Here is a 20808-nt window from a genome sequence, read left to right as displayed (position 1 = left end):
CACAAAAAGAGATGGGCTTTCTTTTCCTGAGCTAAATTCCAAATTTTCAGAGACTGGCCCAGTTTGGGTCCTATCTCCATATATGGCCAAAATGATAGGTACAACTGTATAATTTGGCAGCAGAAACCCAACCTGTGGAGGTGGGTTCATAAATAGAATAACCAATCTAAATTTAACCCATTTCACAGATGAAGCTAGAAAGGCAAACAAATGCGAAGAACCTTATATGCCATGATACCTTCATGTGGGTGGGAGATAAGGAAATGTAGTTTTATAAGAAGTAGATGGTTTAGCCGGGTGTGGTGGCTCACGCCTGTAATCCCAGCACTTTGGGAGGCTGAGGCGGGCAGATCACCTGAGGTCGGGAGTTCAAGACCAGCCTAACCAACATGGAGAAACCCCGTCTCTACTAAAAATACAAAATTAGCCAGGGTGGTGGCTCATGCCTGTAATCCCAGCTACTCGGGAGGCTGAGGCAGTAGAATCACTTGAACCCCAGAGGCGGAAGTTGCGGTGAGCCAAGATCGTGCCATTGCACTCCAGCCTGGGCAACAAGAGCAAAACTCTGTCTCAAAAAAAAAAAAAAAGAAGAAGAAGAAGAAATAGATGGTTGTTTCACTAAATGATGAATATGCAAAACACATATGAAGAGACAGGGAAGAATATGGTTTTGGACATATAAGTTTAATTACCTGCTAGATTATCAGATGGAAATATGTGGTAAATGGATGGAAACAAGGTACACAAACTTAGGAGGCAGAAATTTTTAAACTTTAGGGTTAGACATTCACCAGATTGGACAATTTTTAACATTTAAAATAAAACTTTTTGTCATAAAAAACAAATGTATTAAAACTAGTTTCCAGAACTGCCCAAATGACTTTTTAAACATGACTTAAATGTCGTCTTGACAAATCTATCCAAAATACTAATTTTCCTTTTAGAACTTAGTTTATAATTTATATATTAAAGTGCCCTTAATTGATATTCATCGGGATACCTTCCTCTGAGCCCTAATGGTTTTGGGAGGCCTAGGCGGTGGATCACCTGAGGTCAGGAGTTCGAGACCCGCCTGGCCAACGTGGTGAAACCCAGTCTCTACTAAAAATGCAAAAATTAGCCGGGCATGGTGGCGGGCGCCTGTAATCTCAGCTACTCGGGAGGCTGAGGCAGGAGAATTGCTGGAACCCGAGAGGCAGAAGTTGCAGTGAGTCAGGATCGCACCATCACACTCCAGCCTGGGTGACAAGAGCGAGACTCAGTCTCAAAAAAAAAAAAAAAAAGTGCCTAAGTATCTTTTAATTAAGTTGTCATTCTCAAAGATATTCTGGAGCAAAAATCAGGAATTAAACATCTATAAATTCTTCTTCACTTCTGTTATAGTGTAGTAATTTATCATCTAACCCATAGTGGTCTATCAATTGAGTAAGGCTTAGTTTCTTGTTCTCTTCAGACACAGCTGACTGCAACTCATAAAGCAAGAGCTGGCTACAGCTTCTCCACTTCTTTATTAACAACTGTAACTGAGACAGATCATTCTGAAACAGAAAAAAAAAACATGTATGTCAATAACTAGTCATGCTAGTTCAACTTAATTAAAGTTGTTAAATTAGTGGATGTGCAGGTTTAAAGGCTAACATACACAGGGATGAATGGGACTTCTATCTAGGAAAAAGTAGGATGGTCATATGTAGAATGGTTACAATGTCACTCAACTTGAGTTCTATGGCTATTTTGTTGGCTTAAGCTCTGGGCCATCTTTATGATAAGGGAAAAATCAAATCATTAAATAGGGCCAAAACTATGTCAAGAAGCAATAATACAGGGAAAAATCTACTGTATTACAACTGTACTTTTTAAAAAATGACACCATGCTTTCCACTAAATGTTGCTATGAACCTAAAACTGCTCTTTAAAATTACAATATTCAAGTTAAAAATATTTTTTTAGGCTGGGCATGGTGGCTCACACCTGTGATCCCAGCACCTTAGGAGGCCAAGGTGGGAGGACTGCTTGAGCCCAGGAGTTCAAGACTACACTGTGCAAAATACCAAGACTCTATGTCTACAAAAAAATAATTTTAAAAAATTAGCCGGGTGTGATGGCACATGTCTGTAGTCCCAGCTACTAGGGAGGCTGAGTTGGGAGGATCACTTGAGCCCAGGAGTTCAAGGCTGCAATAAGCTATGACTGCACCACTGCCCTCCAGGCTGGGCAACAGAGACCATGTCTCTAAAAAAAGAATGAATAAATAAATAAAATACATTTTTTCAACATTCAATACTCCTAAATTTTATTTTTTAAAAACTCCAAAATTTCAAGAGAACAAATGAGATACACTATCCCATCACTTATTCCACATAATTCAGGGAAAATGAGCTATTGCATATATATGAATTTTCCAGGTAATAAAGATTATTCTCCTTCCAAGTACCCAAGTTCTATTTAATTCAACCTATATGGGTTGAAATCTAAAATATAATATATATATATTTTTTCTCAAATAAAATGGCTGAATCACATTAATTATTTGGGGGAGACACAAGATCATTACTGAAAATACCTTTTATTGTACTCTACAGCCCATTTTTAGTTTTACTAATTCACTGTCAGCTTTCACTTCTGTTCCCGTTGTACTTGCATCTAACATTTAATACTTCTAATATTGCTGTGGGCTAGAAACTAGAGAGAAAAGTTTAACTGCATATTAAATAAGAGCTGAGATTCTTAAAAAGTTTTACCTGGTGTTTAAGGGCCTTTTCTACTCTAAATCTGGAGTTGAATTAAAGCTGTTGGAAGCCAGGTTTCTGAATATTTGGCTTATTGCTTATCATGGTAAAAAAAAAAAATTTCTATTTTTGAAATTACTTTCCTGCAATTTATGTAAAAATAAAAATTATGCAATGGTCCTGAAATTCTTCTCACCTTTGATCTATACATTTTGACTAGTTTTAGCCTCCGAAGAAGGTCTTCTTTCTCCTGAACCTGCTTCACCAATTTGGCTTTTTCATCGTTTAATCTTTGTTTAGGAAGCTTCTCATTCACAAACTCATTTTGGAGAGCACTGCATGATCCAGAATCAAGTGACTGAGATTCACAGACATTCAGATTCTTCAAAGTATTTTTCAAATTTGTATTTTCTTCGAATTCACTGTCTATATGTTTAAAACTTTCTTGAAATTCCAAACAGTTTTCCTCTGTGGAAGATGCTGGTTTCTCTGAAAAGGTCTGATCATTTTCTTCACTCTCTACTTTAAGACGTTTCACCACATTGTAAGAGGAATTAAATGAAAATCTTGTTTTCCTTAATCTTTCTCTAAGTGTTGCACTCATAGGCTATAAAGAGCACAAAACATTAAAAATGTGAATCAAGAAAAACATTCTTAATGTCAATAAATCACCAGAAATAAAGGCCTTCCATTTCTATGCTAGACACCACTAGATGGCTTTCTGTCTCCACATCTAAAGAAGGCATCACAAAATGACTTTAATTTCTGGAAGCTCCATTTGTTTTATTTCCTTTTTACTTCAGCAAGATCAACACCTTTCTAAAAGTGTTGAGAAGTTTATCCCAGTAATCAAGGAACATTTGTTCAGTAACAAGCACATGCCTGATAGTACTCCAGGTGCTTCAGAATTACAGAGTAAGGAAAAGACCTAGACTCTGCCACTAAAGACCTTCATAATAATATTGCACAGATGCAAACTTTCTCCATCTGGAGTACTGTAATAACCTAATCTGAAACTAACTGAAATGAATTCATTCAAGAGGAAAATATGGAAGGGGGCTGGTGGGTGTCATATATGTCACCTTAGAAGAAAAACAAAATTATTTAATAAAATGTCTACTTATTTATGCTACACATTATGTTAATTAACAACCTTCCGTAGAATTTAAACCACCATTGCCACAATACTTAGAAACACATAATGGATCCACTGGAAGAACAAAGACTTTCATACTTGTTTTCGGGAACTATTTGTATAGGGAGATGATGGATTCGCAGAGGCCTGAGGAGTGCTAGGTAAAACCACAGCTGAGTCTGACGGACTTTCCATCTTGAAAGTGAAATCTTGGTTTTTCTCTAAAAAAGAAAAATTATAAAATAATCGAATTAACCACACCTCTCTATAGTCGACTTGTATCAAATAATATATTGTATTGGTGTACAAAGCATCCACAAGTAAGCCAGATATTTCTTCTAATTTCACTTTGTAATTCATTCTTGCTCTTTTTGCAGTTTTCCATTTACCTTCCCACATAGGGACCACTAAGTTTTTCATGATACATCAACCAGCTAGTATCTCATAGTCACAAGACTCTCCTTGTTTTCGTTTCATCCACCAAAATATATTCAAATTCTGCCTTGGAAGTAGGGAAGAATAACAGCTTTAGATAATCAGGAATTCCTTATGACAGCTTCATAATTCAAGAAGCTATAGCCGAAACCTTGACTCAAAAACAATAGGACCTGAATGTCACCCATCCTGAACTCTACAAGCTGTGACTAGAACCCGTTACCCTGCCGGCCCGAGGCATAAGAAACACAGCGGAGACGCATTTAAGCCCGTCTGTAGCCTTTTAGTTTAAGCGGCGAACAGGGACTGAAAAGGAGAGTGGACTGAAATTGCTTCCTCCGACAAAGGCATCAACTTTTGAGGGCCAACCAGGGGCGGGAGTCGTCCCCTCCTTCCCCCCGTTGCAGAAAGCCCACTAGTTCCCCGGAGACCCCAGGCATAAGGTGAGGTTGAGTTCCCCAGACCCGGAAAGGGAGCTCAACTCGACTCCACAGCCGACTCCCGGGGAAGCCCAGGTGTCAGGGATCCCCCTTCCCCTCAGAAGAGTACCTCCCTCCGCCATTCCCAGCGAGAGCAAAAAAGCGCGCGCACCTACGGCCGTAAATCGATCCTGTGGCAGGGGCGGGGCCGTGCGGTAGGCGGAAAAGACGCGCAATTGGCCAGATTGACTGACGCGCGAGGCGCCGCTTCACTCAGCGACTCAGAGCGGTGGGACTGCGCGCGCGCCTCCGCCAGCGGGTGGTTGGGGCGGGGCTTGGCCCACACGATGGGAGGCCCAGACGCATGATTGGCAGAATTAACCGGTGCGCGCGGCTCTCCCCGCCCAGCGCCCGAGAGCAGCGTGAGTGCGCGCGCGCGCGGCCGCGATCCGCAGCAGGTCTTCGGGGCGGGCGAGGCTGAGCTTCGGAATGTCAAACCAATCCTGAGGGGGGCGCGCTTCCGTTCGCGGCTTCTGTTGCCTTATTTTCAACCGCCTTCCCTTCAGGCTTCCTTGTTTTTGTGCGTCTGTGAAGTGCGCCTGAAAGTGCCTCTCCCCACCCCCGCCAGCCCGCCGCCTCCATTCTCTGGCTCCAGTCAGTCTCCTCTCCCTGCTAGTCACAGAGAAGGCTTTACTCAGACGTGGGGCGGCCAGAAGCCGCACGGCTGGCTGCATGTTAGATTTACAGCTTGTGGACTCCCCAGAGGCAGAGACCACGAAAGAACAGCGTTGGTTGGGTTCCAGCCTATTCCAGCGTGGTGGTTCCAGAGACCACAAAAGAACAGCGTTGGGTTCCAGCGTTGGGGTCCACATTTCAAACATGTTAGAAATCTATCCGAGAGTCCCGGCACTTTAGCTGAGCTCGTCGCTAGCTTTTTTGGCTGCCGCAAACTCGGCGGTCCCGTCGCGAGGTTTTTTGTTGTTGTTGTAAACAAAAAACCGTTTCCGTACCTCAGTATGCAGGCTCCTTAGCGTGACCTCAAATCTTTTACTCAAATCTGAGGGAAAATGTAGCCCAAGGAAATTTGTTGTGGCGCAACACAGGAAGCAGAACAATCACTACATGAGATTGTGTCGGTCCAAAATTCACGTTTGAGACCGACAGGGCCCTTGCTGGCCACCGGGCAGCAGCATCCTCAGTCGAGAAAATCCCCCCCCGCTTCCAGTATGGCGAGGTTCTGTTGCTACGCGACGACAAAGTTAGCTACATTGGGTGGAGCACTGGGTTTAGGGAAAGAGTTGAGTAACTTCTGAGTCACGTGGAAGTTGGGAATTTCCAGGGGCCAGTGTTTTCAGTCCTCTTATTGAATGGCCATTTTAAACATTGATATCGTCTCTTTACTATTAATAACATCTGACAGTAGTGGCTTAGAAGTGGCCAAAAGGGAGTTACCTGAGTCTTAAGCAGTCAGGTATAATAATTACAGAACCTGAGGACTACCTAAGGGAATGATTAGGGGCGTACACGTTACGGTCAAATTGTCTAGGTTCAAATCCTGGCACCATACTTTATGTGCTTCTTAATGAGGTGATTCTGTGCCTCAGTTTCTTCACCTCTTAATATGGGATTGGAGAATTAAATGAGAACTGGTGAGAGGCAGCTGGAACAGAGCTAGGTATCTAGGAAGCACTCAGTAGTTATTTTATATATGCAAGTGTATTCACCATTCCCTAATGGATTTAAGGGAATGTATCACCTTCAGTTTCACCCCTTGATTTATCTCCCACCCCCAAAAAAAGCACATATATTTTTAAAAGATGCTGTGATCTGTAAGATCCCACACAATATAAACCATAAATAGCAGAAAATGTAGAGCCTCACATATGATTAATAATACATATTTCACTCCTAAAATTTTTTAAAATTACATAAGTTAACCCCAGGGAATTTACAAAGGGGAAGAGAGAACTCATGATTTTGTGATAAAGGTGTTACTCACCTCACCAAGCTGCAGGTCTCAGTCTGTACATTTATTTCTCCCTTTACTCATCCATTGGCATCAGTTAATCTCAAAGAAAAAGCAGAATGATTTGTCCTGACACTAGAAGCACAGTGCAGACTCTGCATATTCTTTATACCTCCCGGCATAAGGGCGAGTTGTTTTTATGAGTCTCTAAAATCAGCAGCTCCCAAATCCTTTTACCGTTACAACCTAAGCTTAGAGCTGTGTTTTTCCTGGCTGCAGAAAGGAAAACAACATTTTGCCTTGCAAATGCTCTGACTTGCTTATTATGTGAACTGGTATCTTAAAATGGGATTGTTTGGCCAGATTTTCAAAGAACTTCAGAACATATACTCAGAAAAACCCGTATTTCAGAAACGTGCATTTGTTGATCTACATCTCTGGCTTTCATGCATTATTAGAACTGAATTATCTCCCTGTACATGAGTTTGTATTTTACTTAACCTTTTCACATAACAAATTGGAAACCCAGTTTCCTCTCGGTTTCATGTCAGAGATCTGGAATATAGCCCCCATACTTTTAATTGTACCTTTAGATAAAGCATAGCGTACATTTCAATGTCTTAAGTGACTTCAAATCTATTAGCCTGTGAAGACTTTGGTGTTTCTGACACAGGAGATTGTATGTTTCGTATGAAACTTTTCAGGCAGGAAAAAATACTGGCCCAGTGAGCCAGGAAGCAAAGACTCCTTACCCTGCCATAGAGAACAATTTAAGCAGTAGACTCCAATAATAATAGTAATTAATATCAACTTAAGTCAGGCTTTCCTTGTGTTTTAAAATTTCTTCAATACCCAAGGCTACTGTTGGCTACTTTGTTACTCATCAGGGAGTGGTAAAATGCTTCGTTCTTGTCTGTAATTATTGTTGGTGGGATGATGATATAGACCTAAAATCTTTATGAGGTTTTTAAAAAAATTTTTTTATTCTTATTCTTGTCTAATGGCAAGAAAAGAATAGTAAATAGTCTCTCAGTCTCTCTCTCTACCTATACAAAAAAGCACAAACACACGTACTTTTTAGCCATAATTAAAATGTTCATTTTAATTTTTAAATTCTCAGCTTTAGTATTATTTTTTAATCTTAACAATAGTCTCAAGCTAACTTAAATTATATTACCATAGACTTTTCTGTATTGACAAAAATTTTTGTGTCATGTAGACATAACTAGTATCCATAGGTTTTTTTTTTTAAAAGAAACGAATACATAGGCCGGGTGCAGTGGCTCACGCCTGTAATCCCAGCACTTTGGGAGGCCGAGGCGGGCTGATCACAAGGTCAGGAGTTCAAGACCAGCCTGGCCAATATGGTGAAATCCTGTCTCTACTAAAAATACAAAAATTAGCCGGGCGTGGTGGTGGGCGTCTGTAGTCTCAGCTACTTGGGAGACTCAGGCAGGAGAATCGCTTGAACCTGGGAGGCGGAGATTCGGAGATTGCAGTGAGCCGAGATCACACCGTTGCGCTCCAGCCTGGGCGACAGAGACTCCTTCTAAAAAAAAAAAAAAAGAAACAAAGATAAAAATATACGCTTCTGAAACTAGGATTAAAATCCACTTGGGTGAGGAATTGTGTAAAATCCACATGATTCTGTTGATTTATGATGTCCATTAGGACAAATTAAACAAACTAAATTTAATACAAATTTATAACACAAGAAAATCTGCCAAATTCTCTTAACTGACTTTCAACACTTCTTATGACATTTGTACATAAGTTGAAAATGCCCTTCAAAAACTCTTCTCTGAGTTTCTCTTGCCATGAATTCAAGTCGCATCTTATAGACCCATCCATGGTAAAGTGATGTTTTAGTGCTGTGTAATTTCATAAATTTCTCTTTGAGAATAATTGACAAATATTTCTAATTTTTTCTCTATTACCTTAACGATCTCACATGGAAGTCCATAATGTGTAATGGCTGCACTTGTAGAGACTTTGTTACCAAACATTGACCTTTATGATTTAACTATTTCATATTCTTTAGCCAGGATATGCAAGAGAGGGTTTTATTATCAACTTCAAGAGAAAAGGGCCCTTGACATAGCTGTTAGGCATGCCGGAGCGATTGCCTCACTGAGTAGGATGGTTACTTAGAACACGGAGATACGGAGAGGATCAGTATTATTAGCACAATGAAACCTTTCCATCACCAGGCAGCTAGAAAATGTATCTAATAACTAATATTCAGGACAATGTACTAAACAAGAACCTAAAAAGCTCCCTTCACCTGAATTTCCTGTCCTTTTATTCTCCCAGATCTGGCATTTTGTCAAATCCATTAGAGACTAGAGAGGCAATAGTGTCTATGATTCACTGCTGTTACTGGGTGTGTTCCCTTGGAGAAGAATAGAGTGATTCAGGTTAGATTAATAATGGTGAGGGAGAAGGTAGGGCAAGTGGGTGGAGGGGGAGGGATAGTGGCATAGGAGTTAGATTCTTAAAAGGTAATGGGAATAAAAGTACTGCTCAGGGCCACGTTCTTCTCAGACTCTTTATTAAATGTCACTCCTGCATTTATTTGGAGAAAAAAAAAAGCATTACATGTCAGCAAATCCTTAAGCAAGAGAACATGTCTTCTAATCATCTTTAAACACCTTGAAGTTTGAGGAAACAACCCCCAAGATAATTTTACAGTATTGAAATCTGTTTAAAGTGCCGACAAACAAGTCAACTCAGTTTTCTACCCTTGCCTCTCATTCCTGTTTCAGTCTTGAGGGTATAAAAGGTTTCTTCTTGGTGGTATTTTTTAGATGGGGGAGCAAGGGTGTCTAAAGGTGCCAGGAAAATAGGGAATTAAGAGACCATATTCTAGGATACTACTGATCTTCGTGCTTCTGCTCTTCCACCTCTTGGCAAACTTTGATGATAAGTATAGTAGAGAAAATCCGTGAATTTAGCCTAACCAGAAATTTTCTGGCTCACGTCAGGAGCTGAGAGCTAGACTGAAGTTTAATCCCTTTCCCACCACTCTACCAATCAGGAGAAAACACTACGTCTCCACTCCCAAAGGCAAAGTAACATTACATTAACACCATCAACCTTTAGGAGCAGCGTCAAACCTGCTGAATGCAGAGCCCCTGACCAGGACTTCTGAAGCCCCTGTGAGGACCAGGTGGAGAGGCATGATCAAAGACGGGCAAGGTGGCTTGAGCAAAGACACCTCTTCATGGATCCTCTCCCTTCCACCTGCAAGATTGTGTCGAGTGCTCATGTCCCCCATACTGTGTCTAAATTATACCACTTGTCAGTGACAGCAACATCACTCAGCTCTCCAGCTCCATGACACATCTGTGGCTACCCACATATAATGTATAAAGTTTAATGATGATGCTGGTGATCCTCAACTAGCAAGTGATATTATTACTTTTTGATACTAAAAATATGTCTTTCTTACAGATACTAAAAATATGTCTTTCTTACAGAAATAGGATCTTGGAAAAGAAGTATAGAATAAAAAATCATTCACTCTGACATAGTCCTCTAAGATTTCACCCAGCTATTTAGACTTTATTAGCGCAAGATTAAGACAGATAATACTTTTCCTTCAACAATGTAAACCTTTAATTCAAACCTTTCCAAACTGTCCCACCCCACAAAGTTTCCCCTTATGTTCCACTCTGGTTGTTATATCATCTATCAAGCACATTATCTAAGCTATTTTTCACTTGATTTAAGTACCTACCTCTGAGTCAACTTGTCCTCTTCTTACAGCCACTTTGAAACCTTTCTTTTATTATTATTATTTTAATCAAGAGAAGGGTGATTTAAACAATTGTTTTCTAACACTCCCTACTACATGGGAATGATGGCTTAATATATCTCCATTTTACTGTTTAGTCCCTTTCTTCTGCTCTGGTATGACATGAATCTACACCCTTTTATGAATGCTGGATGTTGAAAACACACCTCTGTTGCTGAAGGTCTGGTGTGAAGGGAATTCATACTAAGCACAGGAATAACACCCACCAGCAAAGATGGTCTTTAGGATGGTCAGGCTTTTGGAGGCCTGTCATTTGGCAAACAGCATCCCATGATACCAAAGAATACAGGTTTGGGTTTTGGAGGCCAGGCAACTAATTACGTCCAGATTTGTTAAGCAAATTCCTATGAAACTATGAGGTACCGATAGGTTAAAAAAAAAAAAAAAGCAAGCATTACTACAGGTTGGCATTGTCTGAAATGCTTTCCTAGTCTAACTCCGGAGAATTAAAATAGAGATTTTAAACCTGCATGTACAAGTTTAGGATTTTTGTAAAGCTGCCAAATCTTTAATGTAACAATAATTAGCATAAAGCTTGTGTAATTAAGTTGCCCTGAAAAGAATGAGTTTGAATCTTTTGCAAGATGTCTCTCTTATTTAAAAAAGCAGTTTTACCAGTATATATTATTTTCACTCAGAGCTGTTTCCCACAGGTTTTGAAGAGATGTAAAGCTGACTGTGTTTTATTTCAGTAATTGTCTGCAAGGATAGCAGTTTATTTTCAGTCACTAGTTTTTGGAATGAATCAATCAACCACATTTGCCCACCAATATCTCTATGAATACTTTTCATTTTTATAGTTGAGAAGAATCAGTTTTATTGCTCCCCTCAATCTAGATAAAATTCCTTCATGCTCAGAATGGGATTAAGTCCCCAAATCAAATGTGAGAAAGAGAAATTCAAACATATCAAGCACTAGATGCAGTAAGCCAGTACCTATAGCGACTTGATTTTGATGGGTGAAAAATAGCATGTAATCACAGGTTTGAACCACTACAGGTAAGAATTACATGGACTACTGAGAATACTTATGAAGCTGAAATTAAACATTTGCATACTAATTAACAGTTCTCAAGGCAAGTCTTAGAAACCCCTCAACTTCCAATCAATAACTGCTCAAACTGAGATTACAGGAAGCTTTCTTGGACTACTGTGTTCATAACTGAAGTCAGTTGTCTTGAGTGTTCAAATATTTTCTGCCAAGAATTATGCAGGAGGAGAGGGAAGAATTGAGGAGGTAGGGGCAGTAGGGAAGGAAGGGAGGGAAGGGGGCTATATTTACTACATGTTTCTTGCCCTTAAGCAGAACAAAACTAGTGTTCCAAAATGATGTTTTTCATAACAAATTACTGATTACTAGGCTCGTTTACTCCATACTAAAGTTATTCTGCAGATTTGACCTGTGTTTTAAGGCCTCAGCATCAGCTCAAACACCAAGAATCCTTGGCACGCTTAATTTGGGCTAAATTCTGACAAAGTCATGATTTCTTTCTTAATGAGAAATGTATTCGTCATGTTCTTAAGGCCTTTTGATACATTTGAATTAAAAGGATTATGGAAGTTCAAGATTTTGTGTTTAATACAGGTATAAGCATGCATTACAGATACATGTGTACTTTCTTAGCACTGGTGGAATATTATAATGATCAGGTTAAACTTGATTATACCTTGTAACTTAGATAAGCCATTTCACAGTAGGTGAAATTTTGAATGAGTAAAGCCATAAAGCCACAGACCTTACTTATTTGTTTTTTTGTTTTTTTTTTTTCATTCCAAATCTTGTCTTTGTTGAGTTTTTTTGCTGTATGGAGTCAATTGGGGATGAAATGGGCTGTGGTCACAAACTGTGAAGGTGAGGTTGCTTAAATCTGTACTAAACATGAGATAATCATGGGTTGTCAGTTTAAATTGAGGAAAATTGGGAAGTCTTTGGAATTTTTGTTTGAATACAAGTTTTGGTGAATAAAAATGACACTCATTGATGTTTACAACATTTTTCTCCAAGTCATTCAATCTCTTGGAAATATGGCTGCAGCAAGGGATAGGCCTGAGTCAGAGCATCTGAGTTATTTACTGACCCTATCACTAAAAACTAATGAGCTGTATTGACTTTGGGGGGTTCAATTCAGTTTTCTCATCTATAAATTGTGAAGAGAAAAGTGATCTTTCCGTGGCTCTGAGTTAGTTCCTACAATTCCAGGTGGGGTCATTTTGGTACACCTGAAATTACCACTTCCCACCAGAGTGTTAAATGAAGTTACGGGTAAAATTCTCTATAGAAATAACCATTATGATAATATGATGGAAGATGTATTAGGTGCTGTAGATGGAAAAATAAATATATTCTTTAGGAGTTTACAAATGGACACCAGTATTTATCACATTGATTAAACCAGAGCCAGCTCTGGGAAAAACTAGCACACAGAAGTTTTTGGTTTTTTTTTCCAGTGACCTTTCTTTCCTCTTCGCAGGCCTCCCACATTATCCTAATCGAACCCTTTCAAGCCCAGGGTTTTAGGCTACTCTCATCAACCACCTCTTGCCATTGCAGGGCATACTCCAAGTTATTTTGCTTACTTGTACTGTCATCTTCTGGAACTCATGTCCCTGTCTTTATTAACACTGGATGCATAGAGTTGGTGCTCAATAAATGTTTTGAATGGGTGAATTTCAGAATGAATTGATTAATTATTTAATCAGTAATTCAGAAAGTGAGCATCCCAAAATAAGAAGAGGAAGTGATGCTGTAGCAGTCTCCAGGGAAGAGTATTTTTGATGCAACTGATACCTTGTGTAACAGCTTCTCTAAGGGGAAAACTGTTCCTCAAATCTAATATAAACCTTTCAGCTGTATGTTTTCTAATTATTTCTTATCATTGCTTTGTATTGTTCTGTCATTGGACCAAGGAAGATTACTTTTACCAGAGTAGAAACATACAGGAAACATGTGGTTCCTTTCCAGATGATGATATTGGCCATCTTTGAAAGTGGTGCCTTTGTTCACAATGGGATGGGTTTTAACAGCTTTGTCTTTTCTCCCCCTTACCCAAATCTTCTGTGAGAGGTAGTATAATTTTTAGTCTGTGTAGCCAGGAAATAGAGTGAAAGTAAATTAAGTTTGTGGAAACCAACCATAACTTCAGCCTAAGGAAAACAAGTCAGATACTACAGCAGGAAATAGATATATGTTGGGTGGTGTACAAAGAATACTAATTTTTATTCCACAATGCATACATGTATCAAAACATCACATTGTACCCCATAAATATATACAATTATTATTTGTCAATTAAAGTAAAATAAAAGTTTAAAAATGAATCCTGATTTTATTAATTCTGCAAACTGTGCTGTATACCTGTAGTACAACTTCTGAAAAAGGTGGAGAAATGTGCATCCTTTCAGGGATAACATAACAAGGTAAATAAGTTTAATTTTTTTATCTGAAAAATTGAGGTTACTATTTGATTTTCTTCATTTCTCCACTTTATTTGCCTGCATATGTCCTGTCTCTCACTCCTCTTCAACATCACTGCTGCTGTTCGAGCTCAGGTCCAGCCTGCCTGCCTGCAATAGCCTCCTGACTGGTTTCCTGACTTCTGGGTTTTTCTTCCACTTTTCCTATACCATCCCATTTCTCATGCCCATCAATTCTCTACACTGCTGCTAGAAAGATCTTTTTAAAGATATTAAAATCTTCCAATAACTCTCAATTCTCTTTAGGATAAATCCAAATTCCTTACCAAATCACTCAGGCATATCTTTCCAACTTCATCTTGTGCCACTCCCTGCCACCCACCCTGCGCACCAGCTTTACCGAATTATGTGCTTAAAATTCCCAGAATGGACCAAGCTCCTCTCCTTATCATCTTGCTACTTCCTTCTGCCTGGAAGACACAGGCATGTGTATGTGTGTGCGCACACACACAAACGTACACACACATATGCTTTCATCACCTGGCTAATGTCTACTCCAATCTCAAGATTAGGACCTTGTGTCAAAATCCCCACTCCCTCTCACTTGCTTCCCAATGGCCCACATTCTCCTTTTATTCTTTTCCTCCTCAGAATCTTCTGGCTAGAGTTAGATGCCTTTCCTTTTCCATGGTACCCTGTAGGTGTCATAATACATATTTACCATGAGCTATTTGAGAACAGGAACTGTGTCTTTGATCTCTATATCTGCAACCCCCACAACAAAAAGCTTAGCAGATTTTTTTTGGGTTCAAGCAGAAGATGAAGTGCTAAGAATACACAGGGAAAGTCCTAAGGGAGTTCAGAGAAGATTGAGTCAAGGAACACTTCATGGAAAAAATGGTATTTGAGTTGTATTTTATTGTCGCCACAATAATCTCGATAGACTCTTTTCGCTTTTCAATCAACATTTTAAAAAAATTGTTAAAACTAACTCTGTAAAATATATTCTATAAGTATACAAACCTGGTAACAGAACACAGATCTCCCTTGGGTGATATAATAATAGATTTATGATCGAGAGGTTTTTAAACACTTTCCTAAGGGCTGATTGACAGGTATATATAACATCATAGGTTGGTATTTTCCACTCTTATTGGGTCATAGAGAAGAAAGCACAAGGTAGCAGTTAAGGGAATGTACACTAGAGTTAGACATACCTGGATTTAAATCTCAACTCTGCCCTTATAAAGTCTATTGATGATAATCTCCCTAAATGTTTCCTCATATATTAAACGGGGTAATAATATCTACTCCATTAAATGTGATGCTGCAAATAAAGCGATTAACACAGAACTTGGCATATAGTGACACTCAACATAATGGTGGTGAAGGTCGTTGTGGTAGAAGTGGTGGTTACCTTGAAGCCAGGGATGGAGATAGGTGGATGGGGCAGTACAAGAGAGAGATGCTTGATGACAGTTTTCTTATCTCTTTCATTTAGGCACAATGTCTCAAATTGTGCTCCAAGGGCACAATGGTTCTATGAACTGGTCTAAGGTGTTTCACAGGTAAAATAAAATTAAGGTGATATTTTCCAGGCTTGTAGAAAAAATTAAAAAGAAGTAGAATGTTTTCTATTTTAATTTTTTTCGATGTCTTTTCCTTAAAACTTTAGTGTCTGCAAGTGGATGACAGCAGATAACAGAATGGATAGTTTACAAATAAATATTAAGAAGAAAGATCAGTAAACTGATTTATTTAGTTTTAGTTTTTGTTTTTTTGAGACACGGTCTCACTCTTTCACCCAGGCAAGGCTGCAGTGACACGATCATGGCTCACTGTAGCCTCAACCTCCCAGGCTCAAGGAATCCTCCCACCTCAGCTCTCCAAGTAGCTGGGACTATAGGTGCATGCCACCATGTCAGCTAATTTTTTTTTTTTTTTTTTTGAGACAGAGTCTCGCTCTGTAGCCCAGGCTGGAGTGCAGTGGTGCGATCTCAGCTCACTGCAACCTCTGCCTCCCAGGTCCTGGCTCAGGCAATTCTCCTGCCTCAGCCTCCTGAATAGCTGGGATTATAGGCACGCACCACCATGCCCAGCTAATTTTTGTATTTTTAGTAGAGATGGAGTTTCACCATGTTGGCCAGGCTGGTCTTGAACTCCTGACCTCGTGATCTGCCTGCCTCAGCCTCCCAAAGTGCTGGGATTACAGGCATAAGCCACTGTGCCTGGCCCATGCCAGCTAATTTTTTAAATTTTTGTAAAGATGAGGTCTCACTATGTTGTCCAGGCTGGTCTCGAACTCCTGGTCTGAAGTGATATTCCCTCCTTAGCTTCTCAAAGTGCTGGGATTACAAGTGTGAACCACCATGTTCAGCCTGATTTATTTTAAATGTTTGTTCAACATTCAACAAATATTTATTTTTTAAAAGGTTGTGTGTATATCTGTTTTGTAAAGATTCATACACATGTAATTTAGTCATTTTTCTTGCTAGTATTATTGCTCCTAGTTCATTCAACAAAACCAAATATGGCTGCATTTCATGCTGTTCTGCAAAGAGCACCATGACGTCCCCATGCTTGACCAGGAGTATGTGATCTGCTAGCCATCATCCCACTGTCTGAAGCTTTGGAGCCCTGGTTTTTAAGACATACTTTAGATTTTATTGCAATTTCTATGGAAAGCCCAATCATTCCTCTCCTCATTCCTCTTACATTAGAGGAGCACTTCTTTACAGATACAGATTTTAAAAACAAAGAAAATCTTTGTTGCTGCATGTATTATTTGTGCCATATACCATGAATAAAAGAGTACGTCTATACCTCCTGGAGTCACTCACTGTCCATTGGGATATTCCAAAGAGTTGGAATAAGAAGACATGGGAAATAGAAAACATACCCTGCTCCAGCCATACTCTGTACAAGTCATCCCCAAGAAGAGAAAACCAAGCTGTTCACAGTTAATGATTGAACAAGGTTTGGAAACCACAGATGATTAATTCTTGACTCATCTTCCTCTCAGAAATCCTCTGAGACTCAGAGTAACTTGTCTATTGCTTGTTCTTGATAAGGAATGAATCTAGAACATTTCTATGTGTTGACAAGCCTGACAGATTTCTGAGGACTGTAGGGAGTCAATCTGTCAAATAGCCCTGGGCAGCTCTCATATCATGGTATGGCTCAGTGTTACTTCTTCCGTGTTTATCCTAGTAAGTCTTCTATGTTTATTCAGAGGTATGGAAGATAAGAGATTGGGAAGGCTCATTATCCAGACACAAATGGAAAGGCTTAAAGGACATGGCATACGTTTTTGGACCCAAGTCCAGCTTTTCCAGGTGGTCTCACCCTGCTGAGGGTCTGGATGAACCTTACTTCAGTTTAAATGAAGTTTCATTCTAGCAAGTGGTTATTTACATTCAGGAAGCTATCATAGTCATAAATTTAATTGGTATTTTTATTAATTGTTTGTCTCAATTGCTGGCTTTACTGCATTAAAGTGAATCTAACATGTGAACAAAAGCTAGGAATAGCAACCCATCTTCCTAATGCTTCTGTACCTAGACCACAGTTGTATTCATTTTAAAAAATCTAGATGGTAAGCTCTGGTTTGAAACAAGAATAATTCAAAACGCTTTTGGAAAAGTTTCCTGGAAGACTCCTCTTCTTTATTGTAGCTATGTGAACCCTGATATTGTTAAATATACCACAAAGAAATCCTTAAGTCCACAAAATCTTTTTCTACACTTTATCAGCTTTGCACTTAAGGAATTAGAATCTTAACATTTTTTATTCCTAAACAAAAAAACTAGTCAAATCTCTAATGTATACAAAGAATGACCAAACTGGGTTTATTACAGGAGTGCAAGGCTGGTTTAATATTTGATTATCAACATATTAACAGAATAAAAAAATTGAAAGTTATATGACTATCCAAATCGATGATTAATAAAAAGCATTAATAAAGCTCAACATTCATTCATGTTTTTTAAAAAAGCAAACTAGTGATTAAAAGGAACTTCTTTATATGATAGATTTAATCAAAAGATCTACGATAAATATAGTAATGAAATGTTGAAAGTTTTTCCCCTAAACTTGAGAATAATAAGGATGCTTGTTATTATCATTTCTATTCATCATTGTACTGAAGCTCCTACAAAGTATAATAATAAGAAAAAGATACAAAAGAATAAGAATTGGAAAGGAAAAAATAAAACTCATTATTTGCAGGAGATATGATTGAGTAGATACAAAATCTGAAAGAATATACAAATAAATTGTTCAAAGTAATATGTGAGTATAGCAAGTTTACTACATACAAGGTGAATATAGTAAAAAAATCTATTAGACTTCTAAAAGAAAATAAAATTTCAAAAGACATTGTTTCCAGTAGCATCAAAAACATGAAATACCTAGGAAAGACATAAAACCTCTACACAGAAAACTATGAATGATGAACTATAAAACATAAAAACGATGTATTTATAAAACATGTAAGTATATAAATGATAAACATTAAAACAAAATATATGTTCATAACGCATATAAACTATAAAATACATAAAACACTAAAACATTATTACAAAAAATTATAGACCCCAATAGATGGAGGCATAGACAGGGTTCATGAATTGGAAGACTCTATGTTTTACAGATGTTGATTCCGGCTTGAGCACAGTGGCTCATGCCTGTAATCCCAGCACTTAGGGAGGCCAAGGCAGGCAGATCACTTGAGGTCAGGAGTTCAAGACCAGCCTGGCCAACATGGTGAAACCCCATCTCTAGTAAAAATACAAAAATTAGTCAGGCATGGTGGCACACACCTGTAACCCAGCTACTTAGGAAGCTGAGGCAGGAGAATTGTTTGAACCCAGGAGGCGAAAGTTGCAGTGAGTGGAGATCACGCCCGGCACTCCAGCCTGGGCAACAGAGTGAGACTCTGTCTTAAAAAAAAAAAAAAAAAAGATGTTGATTCCCCTCAAAATGATACATGGATTTTGTGCCATTTCAATTTTTAAAAATTCTTGGCGTGTGTGTGTGTGTGTGTATGTATACGTATGCAATTGACAAGCTGATTCTGAAGTTTAAAATGCAAAGACCCAAGAACAGCCAACATGTCTTGAAAAAGAACAAAGGGGGAATAAATTGCTTTTCTAGATATCTTAATAGCTAGGCAGTGTGGAATTAGAGCAAAGATAGATGAATAACAGTGAAACAAATAGAATCCAGTAACATACCCTTGCATGTGTAGGGACTTCATTTGTGATAATGGTGGCACTGCAGAGAAATGAGGGAAAGAATTATCTTTTTATAATGGTTGTAGGTCAATTGAATAGTCATATGGAAAAAAACGAAACTTGACCTATACCTTACATCATACACAAAAATCAGTTCCAAGAAGTTTTAGACCCAAATGTGAAAAAAAAATTTAAGTGACAACTTAGGAGATTTATACAAAAGAATATCTTCATGACTTTGGGAAATGGAAGGATTTCTAAAGTAGAACACAAAACACACTGATCATTAAGGAATTAATTAAGTGGACTGTATTAAAATAAAGAATTCTGGGCCAGGCACAGTGGCTCACACCTGTAATTCCAGTGTTTTGCAAGGCTGAGGCAGGAGGATTGCTTGAGCCCAGAAGTTTAAGAACTGCCCAAGTGACATAGCAAGACCTCATCTTAAAAAATTGTTTTAAATTAAGAATTCTGTTTATTGAAGACATTTTTAAAAGTTGAAATGGGAGCCACAGACTGGGAGAAGGTATTTACCACATATATAGCAGATAAAGCAAACGAATAAGAAAAAGACAAACAATCCCAACTTTAAAATGGCCAAGAGAATTGAATAGGCACTTCACAAAAGAGAATATCCAAATGATAGCCAATCAATGTATGAAAATATAGGAAACCTCATTAGTAATCAGGGAAATTCAAGTTAAAACCACAAACAAATACCACTACACACCCACCAAAATGGCAAAAATGAAAAAGATTAACCATAACAAGTGTTAATGTGGAAATAGAGCAACTGGAACTATTGCGGAAAATCTGGCATTATTTACTAAAGTTAATATATGTACCCTAATATTCAGTAAGTATACCCCTAGGTATAAATCCAGTGAGAATTTTGTACATATACTCAACAAAAGACATGTCCAACAATGTTTGTAGCATCATTTGTCATAATAGTCAAAGTCTGGAACTAACTCAAATGCCATCGACATTGTGAAAGCAAAATAAATCTCAAGACCCCAAAATCACTAAGCCAAAGGGAAAAGTCATGCTGGGAACTGCATCAGGCAAACCTGCCTCCCATTTTATTTCTAAAAAGAGAGTTATAAAGATTAAAAAAAAAAAAAAAAAAAGCTACGTACCTTCCCCACATTTTGCCCACTAGGAAATTCCTTGTGGGCCCTAAGGTCTTTACCCTAAAATGGTTCTGTTGAATTTTACCCTGACAATGTATATTGATTGCTTATCTTCACAGGTGCGGGGCAGAACTGGGAAGTCATCCCTCTCCTCACCTGACACAAATGCATTATCTGACTGCTTCCTCTAATGTAAAATGCAGATTCACTGAACTAGGTGAATGTATAAGTGACTATTTCTCTACCCACCTCTCACATGTAAATTGTTATTTGGTCAAAGGCTGATCAAAGACTCAAAAGAATGCAACCATTTATCTCTCTTATCTACCCACATCTTTTACAAATGTCTTCCTCTTTCCCCAGTATCCACCCTTTCCCCTTTAAATATTGATGCCCTCAAAATCATGTTTGGAGAAAGGTACAGGCCTACTTCCCTGGCACGCATCCTGAACCTTGGCAAAATAAACTTTCTAAATTGATTGTGACCTGTCTCAGAGACTTTCGGTTTACAACATAGAATATATAA

At 38.6% G+C, this 20808-nt stretch overlaps 1 protein-coding gene across 5 annotated transcripts; it reads right to left on the bottom strand.

The window, feature by feature from the left end:
• Nucleotides 1-663: 663 nt before the first annotated feature.
• On the bottom strand, nucleotides 664-15995 carry SFR1 (SWI5 dependent homologous recombination repair protein 1). Of its 5 annotated transcripts, none has more exons than XM_003825549.5 (4): nucleotides 4849-15995; nucleotides 3964-4085; nucleotides 2926-3336; nucleotides 664-1538 (listed from the first exon to the last, which is right to left on the bottom strand). In XM_003825549.5, the coding sequence occupies exons 1-4, from the start codon at nucleotides 4859-4861 to the stop codon at nucleotides 1347-1349; spliced, it is 738 nt and encodes a 245-aa protein (XP_003825597.1). In that variant the 5' UTR covers nucleotides 4862-15995; the 3' UTR covers nucleotides 664-1346. The 5 variants fall into 5 exon arrangements, with proteins under 5 accessions (XP_003825597.1, XP_003825596.1, XP_057154986.1 ...); XM_003825548.7 differs by having other exon boundaries at nucleotides 4891-15990; XM_057299003.2 differs by lacking the exon at nucleotides 4849-15995 and adding an exon at nucleotides 4782-4803.
• Between the last annotated feature and the right edge of the window lie 4813 nt (nucleotides 15996-20808).

The sequence above is a fragment of the Pan paniscus genome, chromosome 8, assembly GCF_029289425.2.
Source record: "Pan paniscus chromosome 8, NHGRI_mPanPan1-v2.0_pri, whole genome shotgun sequence".
In the NCBI taxonomy this organism is placed as follows: Eukaryota; Metazoa; Chordata; class Mammalia; order Primates; family Hominidae; genus Pan; species Pan paniscus.
The sequence above is the reverse complement of the archived record's forward strand: the minus strand, read 5'-3'. Positions and strand labels throughout refer to the sequence as shown.

Excerpts from the sequence above, each read along its gene's own strand:
- SFR1 (XM_008950878.6), bottom strand. The coding sequence starts at position 4,284 with ATGAAAAACTTAGTGGTCCCTATGTGGGAAGGTAAATGGAAAACTGCA. Across the intron at positions 3,337-3,963 it reads CAAATAGTTCCCGAAAACAA|CCTATGAGTGCAACACTTAG; the intron begins GTATGAAAGTCT and ends TGCTCTTTATAG. Across the intron at positions 1,539-2,925 it reads TCAAAATGTATAGATCAAAG|AATGATCTGTCTCAGTTACA; the intron begins GTGAGAAGAATT and ends TTTCTGTTTCAG.